Below are 19,295 nucleotides of genomic sequence, written 5' to 3' on the forward strand. Positions count from 1 at the left end.
ACTTCCACAGACTTTTTGATTTAGTATTAGCATCGTATGGTCAGCATCACAAACGAATTTAATTAAAATAAAACGTTAAATATATTACTGAATATTAATATTCAAATAACTGACATTACACATATCTATTTTAAACTTTATATCTGAAATAATAATATATACGGCATGAAAATTCGATTTACATATATGAAATACTTAAATGAATGAATCCACATGCGACCCATCTACGAAACAAAATGTATCTTAATTATCACTAAACCGACATAGCTCGTTATCTTTTATTATGTATTTATTATGTAGAGGAATACAGGCGTGGCGCGAATTAGTGACGCGCACAAGAGCACGCGACTGTATGCGCGCGTGTAGAACTAATGATACTGGTGCAACAACTTTCTAGAGTGGCGGCAAAACCCAAAAAAAGAAAAAGAAAAAAAAAAGAGCAAAAGCCTCCGCCGAGTGTCGGTGCCGGGAGAGACCACGAGTGCTACCTGCCCGTGCCGCAGGTCTCGAGAATACCCGCGAGATTGCGTAATGCCACGCGCGCAATTGGCGGCACCCGTGCGCACAACAATGCCGGCCCGGAATCGATTTCATAGAGAATTACCGCGCCGCTCTGGAGTGCGGTATCCTCGCCTGCATATCTGTCCGCGCGGCCGCGCCGATTTTTCCGAGCGCGGATTCGATCTGCGTGACGCAACTCACCCGTCGCGCGAACCCCGTGAGCGCGATCTTTTTCTTACTCATACGACTTTCACGTGGACAGTCGTGAACTGCGAAGACGCTTGCCTTTGCGGTCGAATGCATCTTATAAGAATAAAATTTAATGTGATTCTGCCGAAGTTACGTGTAAAATAAAATTCAATGCCCATTCGAGATCAACTTTGTTAAAGTGTCGATTAATTTTGATTCAACCATTTCTCGTACTTCCTAATTTTAATCGACAACTCCAAGAATCCGTTAAGCTGAGATTAAAATTGATTGGAATTAATTGGAAAAACCAAGCTTTTACAGATAATATCAATTATATCGATTAAATATAGTTGACATTATTATTCTTTATAAATAATAATAATAAGTCTTTAAGTCATAAAAATGAGCAAAACGTTGATTTATTCCTTTTTAATGAAGATATCATGAAAGTTATTTGAAATTGATCATCGGTTCGTAACATCCTACAATGCGATAGTTTAGGACCGCACGTATAAGGAGGGGGAAACAGTACACGAGGATCAATAATGGTAATCTGTGACTAGGAAAAACAAATACAAACACTCACTTGCTCTTATAATAACACTTTATCAAAATCCAGCGAAGCACGCCACTTGAAACAGTCCTTCCCAGTTCTTCTTTCAACGCCACGAAGAATCACGTGTGAAAATTGTCCGTGAGCCAATTGTCCGCGTATCCGAAGAGAGGCACGTCGCACGTCGTGGTCGCGCCGAGGAAACGTTTAACGACTACTCGCGCGATTCTTACTGCGGCGATCCACTTTGATAATTATACAACGATGCAAACAGTCGCGAACGGCGTATATTTTCAAAGGATCCACGTCCATAGGGTAGGAGAGCAGGAGCATTAGGTACGAGCAAGGGCGGAAGGGAGAGGTGGAAAATTGCTCCTCTCTCTCTCGATAGATAGATCCCGTTTTGCAAATGCCAGTCCGCCCTCTCGCACGCACAGCTGATTATCGATTAATATAGTTGTTGACTCCACGCTTGTGAGGAGCTTCATTGAATTATCCTTCCGATCAAACGGACAAATCGCGTGGGCAGTTCTCTCTCTGTCTCTATCTCTCTCCCTTCCTTCCACCTGAGAGAGGTATGCTTATTTTACGAACACGAACACCGGGGATGCTACCTTTGGCGCGCACTTCCTCCTTTATATAATAGGATTACGAGACGAGATTGCGAGAAGAGCTCCAAGTTCGTTATCGAAACTGTACGGTGACTCGATTTCATATAGCAGGATGAAGGTGATGACGAAGTCACTTCTCAATTCTCCAAAAAGGACACGAACTCCGTGAATTTGTGCAGTTTCTCTTCCGTCATAGCAAATTCGTTTACATTGTTGTGCACCTCATCGATATATTTGCACGGCTGCACGATAGTGCCGTCGATTATGTTCCACCTCATGTCAATGGCAGCCTGCCGCGCCTCGTCCAACGAGAGCCCGCTTATGGTCGCCATCGACGTCAGGTTCAGCAAGGAGTACGCCTTCGATATCAGCTTCATTACTCGTTCTCGAACCTTGCCTGTAAAAATCGGGAAGTGAGAGATTTTTTTTTAGTACAAAAGTGCTACCCATTTGATTTATAAAGAGCGAGAAGTTCAAACGAAGAACTTTGTAGCGGTTGATAGCGGTAGGATAGATTCCGCCCGATTAATTGATTATCGGTCGGCGTTTACGAGCGATAATTATGGTGAGTTTAATAACAATTGATTGCTGGTAATTATAATAAAGTACATATTTAGTCCGTACTACAGATGTAGGGGAGCTAAATAAGGAAAATGATTGCCCGCAGTTATAACTCGCAAAGCGCAAAATCGACAATCGCAAAAAAAAAGTATACATTATCGCAGATTCTTTTCTTTTGCAGGATAATTTAAATTTCCAGGAGTTTTATTCATATAATTAAATCATTCATAATTTAATTCATATAAATAATTCAGAGATAATTAAAGAGAAAAATATATGAGCTGAGACATTGGCTTATTCAGAAAAATAATAAGAAATTAATAAAAATTTCGTATTCGTAAGTACAATAAGGTATTCCGCCGATTGCCAATATCATTTTTTTTTTCTAAATTCGAGAGAATATGAATGTTGATCGTCTGTTGTATTAACTCACATTTGAGCGATACCATAATTTCCTTGACATCGTCGCTCCACTCTGTATTGAGGGCTACATGCACCGCGGGCCAATCGCGTTGCCACATGCGTTGCGCTACCAGCCATATGCGTCCAAGTTCCTCATGAACGGCCTTTATATCCGAAGGAATTCGTTTCCAGAGGAACTTTGCATTACATCTGTGACAATAGATTGGTTTCATTGAAACAGATGGATCGATGACCAGAGCCAGCAGCGCGCTTTTTCGTACATCGAGTACGATGCACCGTACAAAAATAGGATCGACTGTGAATAGCTGTTTCGAATCATTTCGGGCTTTATTTTAAAATATTTCATACAATTGATATGAAACAATTTTTCCGAAATGATTTTAGCACTAAATGAAACAAAAGTAGGTACCTCAAAATTCTAAATCGGTTCCGAAAAAAAAGTAAATTAAAAGCGAGTAATATAAGGCAAAACTTAATCTAATCATAGACGAATAGATCTGAATAGATTTGCAGCCAAGAATATAAAAGGAAATAAAATCATATTATGTGGCAATATTTAGATATAGAAAAAGATTCGACTGGTTTTTTATAGAATCGAGTATTTTTGAAATCTAAAAAGTACAAAACTTTTAAAAATATGCTACACGAAAATCAAATAAGAAATCACAAAGAGAAAGATAAGAAATGAAAACAATATTCTAAAATGTATATCACAATCAGTAATGTTATAAAGACAACGTATCTAATTCTTTAATCATAACTTCTCATATACAATTTAATATAATATATAAATTTAAAAAATGTTCCACTGCATTTTACATGCATTTCCCTCACATCTTTTATTAGATTTCATTAAAATATAATATAAATATTCAATATTGTAGAACAAAATAAATGTTATATCCTCATGTATCTTATATATTGTAACTTGTCGCAGCAATTCTAATATCTATGTACATATAAGCAGTGTCTTTTTTAATTGTCAATGAAGCAATAATAGAAAAGATTATTAGAATATCTACTTGAAAAGTACGCATATATCGTCCTTAAATTACGGATAAATAGTGATGTCACAATGGAAGAGCTTTTACTCACATCTTGTCTTGATAGAGATAGATGGTCAACAATTGTGCATATTCCCGTGCACACATGATCCCGTTCGGGGACTGCAACAATAAAATAGAAGCGTAATGATTAATTAAAAAGTCAATCCAAAGCATGTGTGTTGTCATCAACTCCATCATGAAAAGCATGTACGGAAAGTGAATAGATCGACGACGGTCAGTATAACCTGCAAAGCAGGTTTGCTCGCGTTTTACTTGAAACTAACCTCCAATTCTCTCGTTTCTAATTCGTTCATCAATTTGTTAAACTCGACTGTACAGCTCGGCACCATGACGATCTTGTTCCAAGTACACGAAGTCTCAAAAATGCACTAACTTGGATACAACAAACGTCACAGGGAAAACACAAAACACAAATAGCTCGAGCTGTGTGCATGCAACATAAACCAGCTGTATAACGTGATTGAAGTTGAACGTGATTGACTAGCATGACTAGTTTTGCTTATTTCAGCAACATGTGCGCCATCATACGACATATTCATGGACATAGCGATACAAAATTTGTTTGTTGAACGACAAACATTTCAATATCGACGAAATATTCGCGAAGAAGCGTATTTTACCGATTATTGATAAAAGTAAATGCAGTAAATCGATTGAAAATAAAATAATGAAAAATTAATTACATTTGAGCTTATAATTAATCAAAATGATTCATGAAGTAATATATGTATACATATATATACATGTATGATATACATATGGTGATATATACATATGTATGCACATATATAGCTTTATAAATTTCTAACCATGTAAAATTTTATATTAATCTTACATAATCGACAATTCTGTACACACAACAGTTGTTGGATTGTTGTGTGATTGGTTTTATAATTTTCTTCAGCTTTGAGATATTTTCCTATTATTTGTCCAGATGGCGCTACGAAAATGGAACAGCGCTCGTCATACGTTTTCCTCTCTATATTCACTCAACGCGTTTGTATGTTTCATGACTTGTTTGTTCTTTGGCATACTCTTGTCCCTCTTGTCCACTCTCTTGTTACTGTAGTAGTACATAGTGGCAAGTAGCATCCTGTTTCGAAGTATTCTAGTTAGATGGCAAGTTAGAACGGCAATATTTTGTTCGCACTGGGTAAAGTGCAAGTCGAGATGTAATTAATGTAAATACCTTAGAAGTGCTAAGTGCCCGAATAAGATGACAATGACATGGAAGCGGGTTAAGGAACAATTTGGAGTAGGTGAGGAACAGTTCGTGTAAGATTAATAACCTTTTACTGCGAAATTCCAACATCCTGGGAGGTGCCCCCGTGTGCAGATAAAATTTTCACTGCATCGTCTGATCGTATAAATGGGCTGTGTATATATCTGCACTTTGTGGCAGAGAGACACACACATATTATATTTACATTGTAATTTATTTATATATGTGACATTTTTTTTCTTATGATGAATTTATGCGACAGTACATTATCCAAGTTAATATAAATAACGAATTATTACATCATAAATAATGTAATCGTATATTTTTAATATATTGGTTTAGGGCTGGTTGGATAAATTTCTCGTTATTGTGATGCTAGAAAACAATATTAATTATGTTATACATTCAATTTTATGATACTAAAAATGTATATTTTACACATAAATATATAGAACGCACAGATACCGCATGATTTATAAGTAAAGAATGCTACATTTCCGTAAGCTATATTGCATATTAATACTTTCTAAATTTCGTATAACATTATACATACTATTTAAGTCTTCAAATAAAATTTATATATATATTTAATTAAAATTATTTCTAAATTATTGTGTAAAATAAAGCACAAATAAAATGACAAGATTTTGTTGGCAAATATATAAACATTCTACAGAATTTCGAAATTAGTACTAAAAAGTGTGTATTGTCCCAAAATATAATTTCAAAAATAATTTTGAATATCGAAATTTTAAAAAATATAAAAATGTACGAAATTTTTTAAAATTTGTTTTGGGATTAATCCAATGTTTGAAAGTATACAAAATCTAAAAAATCGTTGAAATGACGAAATTGAGCACACATTTATGTTTCTTAATTTTTTTTCTGTAGCCATCCATAATTTTGCCGATTCAAGCCCTCATGCAATATGCTTAACAGTAGGAGAGGTTGTACAGATAGTCGAGGAGTGCGCAGATTGGTATTACGGCCGTAGCAAGTCTAAGGGTACATCCGGAATTTTTCCAAAGTCTTACATACATATCCAGCAGAAGTCAACGAACACAGATAATTTAGTACATGAGATTACTAACGTTTTGAGAGAATGGGGACATCATTGGAAGCATTTATATGTAGTATGTATACAACGCTTGTTCAGCTATGACATGATTCACTTTTTACCTTCAACAGAATCAGCTATATAATTATATAATCTTATCTGTACAATTATAGACACATTCCGAGCACTTCAGGGCAATGCAGCAGCAAATCTTGGATGCGGTAGGGTACCGAAGCAAGATCTTGAGTGGTACGTTAACGGTGGACGAGTTAAAGGACATGAAGAGATTGGCGACCGCGAGGATAGACATGGGAAATCAGCTGTTGGGTTTGGACATGGTGGTCCGGGATGAGCATGGGAACGTCTTGCATCCCGAGGAAACGAGCACCATCCAGTTGTACCACCATCACGAGACTGCTGCGGAGCGAATAAGGAAGGCATCTAGCGACACCAAGAAAAAACCCCATAAGCCACAAGTACCTGTATACTCACATATCTTTTTCGTCAGTGTGAGAAATTTCGTATGTAAAATGGCGGAGGACGTGGAGCTGCTACTGACCTTGTACGACGGCAGGGAGATGAAGGCTATCACGGAGAACTACGTGGTGTCGTGGAGTAAGGAGGGGCTCGCAAGGGACATCGATCAGTTGCATAATCTTCGAGTACTCTTCACGGATCTCGGCTCGCGAGATTTGACCAGGGATAAGGTTTATTTAGCATGTTACGTGATTAGAATAGGCGGTATGGAAGCCAAAGAACCGGACCATCGTCGCTCAAGCGTCGCACAAATTCATCAGAACAAGTCCAAGGGTGCGGAAATAATGAGAAGGCCGTTCGGCGTAGCTGCCATGGATATTACTCCGTTTATTACGGGCAAGCTTGAGGGAGACGTCGAACAACATCATTTTATACCTTTTGTACAGTAAGTACATGTTTGGGATAGTTTTGTCTGCTTTATTTTATTTTTAATTTTTAATTTTATAAGATTTTTATTTTTTATTTTTACTTTAATTAAAATTAATTAATTTAATGTTTAATTTTATAAGATTTTAATTTTTTATTTAATTAAAATTAATTAATTTAATTTTTAATTTTATAAGATTTTTATTTTTAATTTTTACTTTAATTAAAATTAATTAACTTAATTTTTCATTTTATAAGATTCAACAGTGTTACAGCTAACACGTCAAAGAAAAGTGTTACAGTAATCACTACACAATCGAGGTAGAACTGTCTTGTTGGTTTTCCATCTTTGTTTCAGATGCTGTGAGAAAGACAGTCTCGACGGCACTTTACGTAGAATTATCGCGCAAAAGGAAGCAAATATCCAAAAACACGTTAATGGTAATATCACTAATGTCACGGGTGGACAAGGACTGTGGACTAGTTTAAAGTTATTAAGGGGTGATCCAAAACAAGTGAATATTAAAACTATTCCGTACTTGTAATCTGAAAAGTAATATGTATTTATCTCTAATTTTGGGACATTGACCTAGGTGCGTGATGAAAATCCACATTTGGTACTCGGTAATGTAGCTATTGCGCGTAAAATGGGCTTTCCGGAGGTCATCTTGCCAGGTGACGTCCGCAATGACTTGTATCTGACTTTGATTAGCGGTGAATTCAGCAAGGGCTCAAAATCTACCGACAAGAATGTGGAAGTCACGGTGAGTAAAGATACGGACACGCAAAAGGAAGAATACAAAATTGTTATCCAGAAATACCCCTGCACGATGATTTTCAATAGGTCAAAATTTGCAACGAACACGGCACAGTAATTCCTGGAGTCATGACGTTAGGTGGCGGCGCATCTCCAATTGACGAATATCGTAGCGTTATTTATTACCACGAGGACAAGCCTAGATGGTGCGAGACCTTCAAGATTGCCATACCCATAGAAGAATTTAAGCAGGCTCACTTGAAATTCACGTTCAAGCATCGCAGTTCTAACGAGGCGAAAGACAAGTCCGAGAAACCGTTTGCATTGAGCTACGTCAGATTGATGCAACGCAACGGGACGACCTTGCAAGACATACAGCACGAACTGTTGGTTTACAAATTGGAGCAAAAGAAGTACGAGGAGAGCGATATAAGCTACTTTAAGTTACCGTCGACACGTGGAGAATTGGTATATATTTACTTAATTAATAAAAGTGACAGAGGTATTTTATAGAAGTTTTATAGAAGTCACACATTTTATCTTTTTTAAATTCAGGCTGAATTAAACATGGAGAAGAAACCGAGCTTAGGATCCCTAACGTTAAGCAGCAAAGACAGCTTTTTAATAGCGACTAATATTTGCTCAACTAAATTAACTCAGAACGTAGACTTATTAGGTTTACTTAATTGGGCGTCGCATAATACTGACTTGAAGGAATCCTTAGCCGCTTTGATGAAAGTCGATGGGGAGGAAATAGTGAAGTTTCTGCAGGTAAAATAAATGCGATGAGACTCCATAAATATGCATAATATTTGTGAAAAAGGAAGGAAGGAAAAGGGGAAACAAATTTTTATCGACTAATTATTTTTCAGGATGTTTTGGACGCTTTATTTAACATCTTAATGAGCAATTCAGACAGTGATGTTTACGACGACATGGTGTTTGAGTGCCTTTTATACATTATCGGACTTGTGTCCGATAGAAAGTATCAACATTTCCAACCAGTATTAGATTTATATATCTCAGAAAGTTTCTCCGCGACTCTCGCGTACAAGAAATTAATTGCGGTATTGCGCAAGCGTATAGATCACATTGGAAATAACGACGGTCAGGAGCGTGATTTGCTGCTCAAGACAATGAAAAGTCTGCAGTACTGCATGAGATTTATCGTAGAATCTCGTCTCTTATTTACCGAGTACGTTATCTGTTATTACATAATAATAAATCGTGCAACATATAAATAGCACATTTAATAAAATACTTTTCGTAATAAATACAGTTAAGAGTTTCACAACAATAATAAACGTTCGTAATTTACGTTTTCAAAGGTTGAATCAGGACGAAGAAGAATTCTCACAAACCTTGACTGATCTGTTACAATCTATCGTCAATCTCATGAGTTACGAAACGGATGGGACTTTGTTGGTTCAGGGGGCCTGCCTGAAATATCTGCCGACAACGATACCTCACTTGCTGAGAGTTTACAGCGGTAAACAATTGAGCACGATTCTGACAGACTTACTCGTCACTTTACCAGCAGGTAGACTAACCAAACAGAAGATGATGACGGTGAATGACATCGTTCACAGTCCACTGTTTTTGAATGTCGAGTGCAGAGCGATTCTACTGCCAAGAATTACCATACTCGTGAGAGATTTATTGGAGGCTAAAGAGGAGGTAAGGACGTTATAAAGTGTACTATCTATCCCTTACGATTTCTCGATTCGCAGTTTAAGCGAGAAACAATTTGTTTGTTCATGTCAGTCTCACGAGAAATAATGTCACACACACATATATATTTCCGCGATATTCTTCATTCACTGAATACTAACTACACATTTGCATTATGATACTAAATTGTTAAAACTCATAAAATATTTACTCACATTTAATACCGAACGTGTAACGTACGATAAATGTCATTATTTGTGCTTTCCGTGATACTCCTGCCAGCCTGTGATACTCTCGCCACGCATCTTTCATGTATGAATTATCTTATGAAAGTTTTCCTCTTGCGGAGAATGTCTTTTCATTTCTATCTTTTAAGTTGCTTGTGATTTCTATCATGATCTAATCATTTATTGAACTCTACGAAGTCTAATAAATTATTGTACTACCTGAAAATATACAGCATTATTTAAAGGACATCCATTTTACCTGGTCTCGGTAGAGCATGTAAGAAAAGATGTATGTCGATTGAAAGAATGAAATTTAGAACATGGCATGCGTTTGTTTAATGATACATTTTGCATAATGTTTGTTCCGTCTTTTATGCAGTAGGCTTTTAAAATGAGAACGTCTAATTTAATATCCTGTCAATTTATTACGTCATTGTGGTATAAAAATTTTATATTTATGCAGCTATATTGTTGATATTATGATATTACAGAGTTTATGATGCAGAGTATATATAAAGTTTAAAATAGAGTTGAATTTTTTCCTATCTATTGTCACATATATTACACATACATATATCCCGTTACTATGAATGTACTGTATGAATATACAATATTCTCTGCTTGTTACGCTGCATCTTTACTGCATGCGGTTCTACTTATACTGGTGGTGGTGGTGATGGGAAATCTTCGAAAAAAATGTTGTATACGTCTTAGAATTTTGCATTGTTTTTTTTCTAACTAACAAGGGTTATTCCATTTTTTGTGTTCGGTTTGGTTTTGGTTAATGGCGTTTAAAGGGGCTATCGAGTACGCCTGGAAAGAGCGTGGCGAAGGTAGCCAGGCTGCTCGGAGAAAATCGGCATCGGCTCAACCAGCATCGCGGCTACTCCGAAGAGGTAATATTTGTCATAAGTGCAAGAAATTCTCCTCAAAATCTCGTACACACAGTATTATGTTTTTTTATGGCGCGTCGTAGTACATATTCAGACTCTTCAATGCAGGACTACTTTAATGTATTTTGCATTTGTGCCTGTTTTGTGTTGCATCACGTTTTTAGGGTCGATGATTCGCGTGATGTGAATTTATTTGAGTGTATAGAGTGCAGGATGTATATCGCTCACTAACGTAGATATGTAAATTATATATTTTATATATTTTTTACATAGACATAATGGATTTAGCCTTATTCAATATTTCTTTATACTCGATAGAAGTAAATGTAACTGTCATTAATCTACTTCCTATCTCTATTTGTTTGTTTCTACAGGTGGAATTATGCGTCAAGATATTATCTGATATTCTGGAATTGACTTTTAGAAAAGATATAGGTAGCACAGTTTCAGATGTCAAGGAGATAATGCTAACTGCGTTACGTACTATTATACAAACTGTTATATCGATGGACAGAGAGAATCCGTTAGTCGGAAATTTAGTCTCAGTTATGTTGGCGTTATTCAGGTACTCCTAAGAATCGTGAAACGTAAAACAATCACACAGAACACTGCGACAAGAACGAACACTACACTTTTTTATATTTTTGCAGACAAATGACGCAACATCATTATGAAGTTTATATCAATCACTTTGGAACGAAAATTGATTTACTCGATTTTCTCATGGAGATACTGCTAGTTTTTAAAGATTTGGTTTCCAGAAGCGTATTTGCAGGAGATTGGTGCGAGATGATTATGCTGCAAAACAGCGTTATTTTGCAGTCCTTAAGATATTTCTCAGGCACAATTAGGGATTACTTCTTCACCGAATTTGAACATCAAGCGTGGTCAAATTTCTTTCATTGCGCTATTGCATTCCTCACTCAATCTGCCTTACAATTGGAGACATTCACACCAGCTAAACGAAATCGCATTATTGCACGGTACAACGATATGCGCAGGTATATAATATGATAATTGACACACACAGATTCTATTATAAAAGATTACAGACTTAAGGAATCTCTTTGCAAATGAAACCAATCCTCAGCTAACGTCTAATCTATATGACATCTATATAATTATCTCTAAGTATACATTTTTAATTATTTTATAAAGAATCATTTTGATTATGTATATTGCAGAGAAACTGCATTTGAAATTCGATCAATGTGGTTCAATTTGGGTCAACACAAAATACTCTTCGTGCCTGCTTTGGTTGGCGCAATCCTCGAGATGGCATTAATACCTGAAACCGAATTGAGAAAAGCCACTATACCGATCTTTTTCGATATGATGCAATGCGAGTATTACAGTTCACGTATAGTTGAGGGGTATGGGGATACCAAACGTGATCCTGCTCATATTAAAGCTAATTTTATGGAATATGAGAACGAAATGATCGCAAAACTGGATATCTTGGTACATAATCTTTGAACGAGTAAAACTTTTTTTTCTAATTATATCAAAAGAATATTACTGAAGTATTATTCGCCTCTAGGTCGAAGGAGGCAGAGGGGACGAACAATTTCGCACACTTTGGACTCATGTTATGGGTTCTTTGTGCGAGAAGCATTCCACGATGCGAGAACAAGGCTTACGCTTTGTAGATACTATTGCTAAACTCATGGAACGCTTATTGCAATATCGTGACATCATTCATGCCGAGTCCCAAGAACATCGTATGCTATGTACTGTGAATTTATTAGAATTTTACTCTGAGATTAATAGAAAGGAAATGTATATCAGGTAAATAAAAAATCTAGCGTATTTTTATAATTAATTCTAAATATTCAGATTATTTATTTTATTAGGCCGATATAAACAATAATAAACAAGGAAATTATTGGCCAATAGTTTAAACACACAGTTTATTTTTCGTATACATTTTAAATTACAATTGCAAGCAACGTAACGCAAATATACACGATAAAATATATCGAGCTATTTTTTTTTCTTAGGTATGTGAATAAGCTGTGTGAGTTACATTTAGAATGTGATAATTACACAGAAGCAGCTTACTCGTTAAAGCTTCATAGCCAATTATTAGCATGGAGCGATCAGCCTCTGCCACCTTTGTTAATATCACACAGGTGACATTATTAACTGAATTAAATCATTTCGACTTGTAAAGCAATAAAATAAATGTGCCATTACTTCGTTCTTTCAGATATCCATTATGCCAAACGCATCGCGAACTGAAAGAAGCATTGTACAATGATATTATTGATTACTTTGACAAAGGTAGAATGTGGGAATGCGCTCTTACCATTTGCAAGGAATTGGTATCGCAGTATGAAGAGGAAACATTCGATTACCTACAATTATCTGTACTATTAAGACGCATGGCAAAATTCTATGATTGCATAGTAAAGCAGCTGAGACCTGAACCTGAGTACTTCAGAGTCGCATATTACGGCAGAGGACATCCCGCTTTTCTCCAAAATAAGGTATTTTCGCATATCATAATTATAAATATAAATTATTATTCTTCACATTTATTTTACTTTTATTTATTTTTGTTCTTTATAAATATTGTCGTTGCGTAGGTATTCGTTTATCGGGGAAAGGAGTACGAACGGCTCAGTGATTTCTGCTCGAGGACGCTAAATCAATTACCGAATGCGGAGCAGATGAATAAACTGTGCCCACCTACTACGGAAATGCTAGAGTCCAGTCATCAATACGTGCAAATTAACAAAGTGGAGCCATTGATGGATGAAAAGAGACATCGCCTAAGCGGCAAACCAGTTACTGCAGAAGCAGTATTGAGGTACGTGTATTTATAATATCGTATCAACGTAGCATCATAAGTATCATAGGAATTGTATCAATTATTTATCATATTATTGTTAATTTTGTGTTTCAGGTATCATCGCGTAAATGATGTGCAACGCTTCAGATTCTCAAGACCCGCACCGAGAAAAGAGATCGTTGCGGCAAGTAGCGACAAAGAAAAGGAAACGAACTCGAGCGCTAATAATAGCAACGAATTTGCTTCTTTGTGGTTGGAAAGAACAGTACTTGTCACGAGCTACCCACTGCCGGGAATTCTTCGATGGTTTCCGGTGACGTCCAGCGAGACATATTTAGTTAGTCCCTTGAGAAACGCGATTGAAACTATGGAAGCTACAAACACGGCGCTGAGAGATCTCATTATCGCTCACAGGTTTCTGAGATAACAATATTTTTCTTATAATTCTCACCGAATTATTTCCTACATACATGTTGCTTTTATTTTGCAGGAGCGATCCGAGTCTTCCATTGAATCCTCTAAGCATGAAGTTGAATGGCATATTGGATCCAGCTGTCATGGGTGGTATCGATAACTACGAAAAAGCATTCCTCAATGTGGAGTACAAGGATAGTCATCCAGAGGAGAGCTCGGATCTCCTTAAATTAGAGGGACTTATCGCGGAACAAATTCCTCTACTCAGTGTCGGCCTCCAGTTGCACAAGGCACGAGCGCCAGCTGAGCTGGCGCCGTTCCATCAACGTTTAGAACAGTGTTTCATGTCGATGCGGAATCAAGTGGAAACCAAGTATGGAAAAAGGGTAAGAGATTTAATCGTTCGAATTAATTTATTTATTTGTACGAGCATTTTTTAATTATTTTTTAATCTTTTATTACGTTTTCTGTAACAGACGTGCGACTTGCAAATTGAAAGCCTGACACAGACTGTAACCATGCGAAGACCTCCAGCTTCAAGAACAGATAATCATTGCCTGTCCGAATCAAACGTGAATAATTCAGAGTAAGTTTTTTTTTTAATATCTATAAAACGCATGTTCGTTTTTTACATTAATAAGTCTATATATTATAACTAACGCAAAATTAACAACTGCATGTCAATGTTACATCACGCAATCTTATCATTATTAACATAATTTGTTGAAAACATACACAAGATTAATATGTTATAAGAACAAATTTATCTTAATATTAAAATAACGCGAATTTTCTATGAAATACTTCTAAATAGTGACACTCGTACTTAATATCAAATAGTACGAATTGCTGTGTATGTATGCGATACAGAAAGTCTCAAAGCATATTTGATCTGGACATTCTGTATAAATTGTGAAATAATATCCGCTACTTTGTAATTACCCCGTTCAGCTATATAACTCACTACAGGGTATCCTCACTTACAAGATCCCAAGTCGCAACGTTCAAGTCACTTGCATCGTTCAATTTTAACAACAGCACACTCCCGAGTGGTGCTCAAAGCCAAGTCAATTTGTCAAGGTAAAGTCACACCATCGTTTAACTTGTCCTTCATTAAGATTTAAATTCTTTCCTCCTATATATATATATATATATATAATATATATAGGTGTATTTAGAAGGCGCAATGCACATTTATCTGACATTCATTTAATACGATATACTGAGAATTACGCGCATGTACGATTAAAATAACCATGTAATGTATATATAATATAGAGAGTGCCATTTTAAATATATGATAGAATAGAATATAAAATATGATTTCAGGAATATTGCTGTTGGACCTGATAAACTTTCGCATAATGCCTTATTATCCTTTCTTCGCACTTAGCATTATTTATGTTTTTTTATTTATCTTATTTTTTTAATTACAGTATCAATTTTTAAATCAATTAAAATATAATATTCTCCAGTTATTTTGTTCTTTCAAATTTTATTCAATACGATGATTACATTAAAATACATATTCTCTTTCTATTATATACCTATACTAGTTTAATTTATTTTATACATGTGAGTTTCAAACATAAGTAACATATTTATACAAAAGAAAGAAACGATGAAACTAAAATTAACAGTAATAAATAATATTATAAAATCCCCATATAGAAGCAGCATTGTAATGCAAATTTTTTAATGCATATTTCTTTTTTTACATCAGTATCATATACATATGTAACAAGAAAAACTGCTTCCTGAAAAATACTATTCCTGTATATAATAGGAATTATATCTAAAGTCTGTCTACATATTTTCATATATGTATAAAAAATATGTGCATTTATTTTTCATATTTAATAATCTTTATATTTTTTTATATTTTTCGTTTATTTTGCTTTTCATCTGCATGTTTCGCACTTTGTATAATATCATCATGTATGTTCCTGGATTATATATCCTTCAACTGGCAATCTACTAAACTAAATCTACAATGTCTGCGATAGGTAATTAAAAATATGCACTTGTTAGTTGCGAAATATAAATCATACTTTTAACCATTTTATTACCACTTTATTAAACATTTTTCCTTCTAAAATTAATTTTTACATTAACATGTTATAGTAAACAAGGTAAAACACTGCTTTCTATGACTTTTCTACTTAATCATAATTTATACATCGTCCACTCGCTAGTAGTTATTTATCTATCTATTTAATTTAATTATAAAATCTTTTATCGTTCTTATAATTGACAATTACCTCACTTTTAACAGCACATATATATTTACAGAAACAACTCCATGCGTTCGCATATCTTATCAACGGCCTCTTTGCAAAAGGCACTGGGAAATCCGAGTCCAGGAACGTATAAGAAAAAAGATTCAAAACGTAGAAACTCGCGAAAGAGCGATTCCGCTACGGTGACGAAGACCGATCAACCAACCAGCCAGTGGTACACCACGACTGAAGTATCCCACAGTTCGACATCATCCATTACGTCGTTATTATCCAATCTACACGCGACACCTGTATTCGAGCTTCGACAAGAGGTAACAATTTTACAAGTGTTTGACACAGCTCCTTCATTCGCATTTTTATGCACGCTTGTATATGTGCACTTTTTAACACGTAGCTCACACCGAAGCGTCCTCTGAGATCGGAAGTGGAGAAAGAACGGAGGATAAGTAATCGGTGGTCCGGCCAGTCTCAGCACTATCTGAGGAACACCAACAACGGAATGGAGCCGAGCGGTTTGGGGAAGGGAAATAGAGATAGCGTCGGGACAACTGACAGCACGGCATCCGAGGACGATCCACCGCCGCCTCTACCGATTAAGATGCGCGAAGCTGATTACTGTAATCTACCGGAGGAATTATCCGCGCAACGGTGCTCAACTGACACTTCGAGTAATTTGAACAAGGCCTTGGCGCAGTGGAAGAACAAGTTGCCGACACCTACCGACGACGATCTGGACACTCACGCTAAACCACCAACGCCTCCGCCGAAACCGAAAAGACCGATGCAGAGCTTGAGTAAGATCGTGATCTCGTCTGGCGACGTCGAAACCCCAAACGTTGAGGATTCGTCGGCCGCGTAAAGGAAAATATCTTGCAGACACCTCACGTCCATCTTGTCCGTCTTGCCGAGACTTGCGAACAAAACGAGTATTCATCCACGTTGTTCGTTCCCTTTTAATTTCGATATGGTTTCGAAATCCTCAGAAGAGTTACCACCATTTCTTAGCGTTAATTAATTATCTCTTAGCATGTACTTCTTTGTGCCTTTTTCTTTCGCGCTTTTCGAATATAAATAACGATTAGGTAATAGAAACGCCACTACGATATGAGAATCTTTAACAGATGTATTCTGTAACAACAAAAGATATATTACTACAGCGAATGAGCTTTTGTACTCGACAAGCAATATTATTGACAAAGAAATTCAGGAAGTATGTAGGTATGAAATTCAAAGGACATGGCATTTGCTACAATCTGCAATGTGCAAGTAATAAAAAATATATTGGTAAGCCATGATCTCTTTAACATATTATATTAACATATTTACTGAATTTTTACTCTTATATACAGCAAAATATTGTTAAAAGAACTCGAGGTTTTTGTAGCACAATTAATAACAACGTAAGAAAGTAACCGTGCTTATGTAAGAATGAAATTTTACTCTCGTTCATTCGACAGGCCTCATTCGCTCTATGAGCATGTCTTTTTCGAACATTCTAACGTTACCATTACATTTCATGTTCTTGCTGTAACATTCATTACAACACGATAACGTCCATTATAGTTCTTTGAATCAAAAACATAATTTTAACATGGCTGAAAACGCATATATCTTGACAAATACATATTTTTATAAAATCTGATATATGAAACATATATACACATAGCTTTAATTGTAACGATAAAAACTTTGGAAACTTTTTACATTTTATACTGATCATTTTTGAATGCGAATTTACTAATTAATTAACACTATATAAACAGATATGCATTAAACGTAGCGAAAAATGGTTAACTTTTTCCAATGTGTTACAAGGCACTAATTTATTTTCATTGAATCCGATTTTTATAAAATATAATTATAGTAGTTATAGTTTTTACCGCGACATAGTTACTATTTAAATATTTACCAAGCCATTGTGATCTAGTGGTTAAAAAAGAAACTTTATATGAGTTAGTGTTTACATAAGTCATTCACACTTGTTAACAACGAGACTGCAGTCTTATATGTTAACTTATTTTAAATATATATAAAGAAATATTGATTGTTTAGAAATATATTCCGTAGGAATAAATATGCAGCGGATGATACTGCATATAGTTTTTTTGCATGCTTGGTTCATAATCCAAATAAATTATTTACTTTTTATATTATATACTGATTACGTTCATAATATATGTATGATTAATGATACCATGACAAGCTGCTTTCTAACTGAGCACAAAATCAGAATAAAAATTTAAGTGGATTATGAAAAGTTATAATCTATAATATTATATAATTGTGAAGATACTTTATAATTAATCGGTATATCGGTTTGCATTGCCTTCTAGTTACAGTATATTTGCAAATTTATGACAAATAACCGTTTATATATATATAATAACCATTTATATATATATAATAACCATTTATAACGTTGGTACAAGCTATTTATTACAATTATTTCATCATTGTCATTCAAGTTTCATACCAAAGAGATTAGTGCTTTATTTATTAAAAGCTTTAGAAAATTATAAATGTCAATGGAGAAAAATATTATATATGATATATTGGTATATTCACATCTGATGCACGATAACGAGGATAGGAACTAAAAGATAGAGGATTTTTGATAGAACATATTAAATACTTATGATGGCAATTTGTTTTTATGCAGCAAAGATCTGTATTCAAAATTATTATTCTAATGTTAATTATACGAGTTTACGGAATTTGTTTAGTTGTCTTTGCGGAGTAAATTTCTCTTTCTAAAATGAGATATGCATGATATGATTATGCGTTTTTATATTCGTAGAATATTCATGAATACAGTTCTTAGCTTTATCATTATAGTTTTACTTATCATCTACTGAAAAAACAAAAAATGACAATATATATCGCGAGCCTAAAAATTAAAAAACTTAGTATAGTGCCATTTGTGTGCATGCTTTTCTAATTAGACTACTAATTATACTCTTTATTTTTGGGATCAATGTATCATCTTGTATCTAAAGTGAAATGATGTTTCATTTTTTTATTCTTGTATACAATATATTGCAATACTTCCATATAAATCAATATATATATATATATATATTTATTTAATATAATTACATCCATATTAACAAACCTTACCACCAAATGAGTGCCATTCGAAGTATTAAATCATAGAGCATTTTTATTTTCGCGTTAACATTAACAAATATATACATTCTCTATGTAACAAATCA

At 35.0% G+C, this 19,295-nt stretch overlaps 2 protein-coding genes across 8 annotated transcripts; one reads left to right on the forward strand and one right to left on the reverse strand.

Moving 5' to 3' along the window:
* Positions 1–264: 264 nt before the first annotated feature.
* Positions 265–4,393, reverse strand: LOC105279261 (COP9 signalosome complex subunit 8). Its single transcript, XM_011338918.3, has 4 exons — positions 4,169–4,393; positions 3,934–4,004; positions 2,849–3,027; positions 265–2,251 (listed from the first exon to the last, which is right to left on the reverse strand). Exons 1-4 carry the CDS (start codon positions 4,232–4,234, stop codon positions 1,992–1,994), a joined length of 576 nt encoding a protein of 191 aa, XP_011337220.1. The 5' UTR covers positions 4,235–4,393; the 3' UTR covers positions 265–1,991.
* A 530-nt stretch (positions 4,394–4,923) lies between these two features.
* LOC105279260 (dedicator of cytokinesis protein 1) lies at positions 4,924–19,133 on the forward strand. 7 transcript variants are annotated; one of them, XM_011338913.3, is made up of 23 exons: positions 4,924–5,164; positions 6,019–6,260; positions 6,358–7,106; positions 7,449–7,602; positions 7,681–7,851; positions 7,932–8,312; positions 8,400–8,615; positions 8,717–9,039; positions 9,173–9,521; positions 10,540–10,638; positions 11,010–11,200; positions 11,286–11,636; positions 11,820–12,096; positions 12,176–12,423; positions 12,636–12,767; positions 12,845–13,124; positions 13,224–13,447; positions 13,544–13,843; positions 13,920–14,229; positions 14,320–14,429; positions 14,813–14,923; positions 16,136–16,394; positions 16,478–19,133. In XM_011338913.3, the coding sequence occupies exons 1-23, from the start codon at positions 5,122–5,124 to the stop codon at positions 16,940–16,942; spliced, it is 5,985 nt and encodes a 1,994-aa protein (XP_011337215.1). In that variant the 5' UTR covers positions 4,924–5,121; the 3' UTR covers positions 16,943–19,133. The 7 variants fall into 7 exon arrangements, with proteins under 7 accessions (XP_011337215.1, XP_026827332.1, XP_026827333.1 ...); XM_026971531.1 differs by having other exon boundaries at positions 14,831–14,923; XM_026971532.1 differs by having other exon boundaries at positions 6,067–6,260.
* The last annotated feature ends 162 nt before the right edge of the window (positions 19,134–19,295 follow it).

Source organism: Ooceraea biroi, chromosome 7 (assembly GCF_003672135.1).
Source record: "Ooceraea biroi isolate clonal line C1 chromosome 7, Obir_v5.4, whole genome shotgun sequence".
NCBI lineage: Eukaryota > Metazoa > Arthropoda > Insecta > Hymenoptera > Formicidae > Ooceraea > Ooceraea biroi.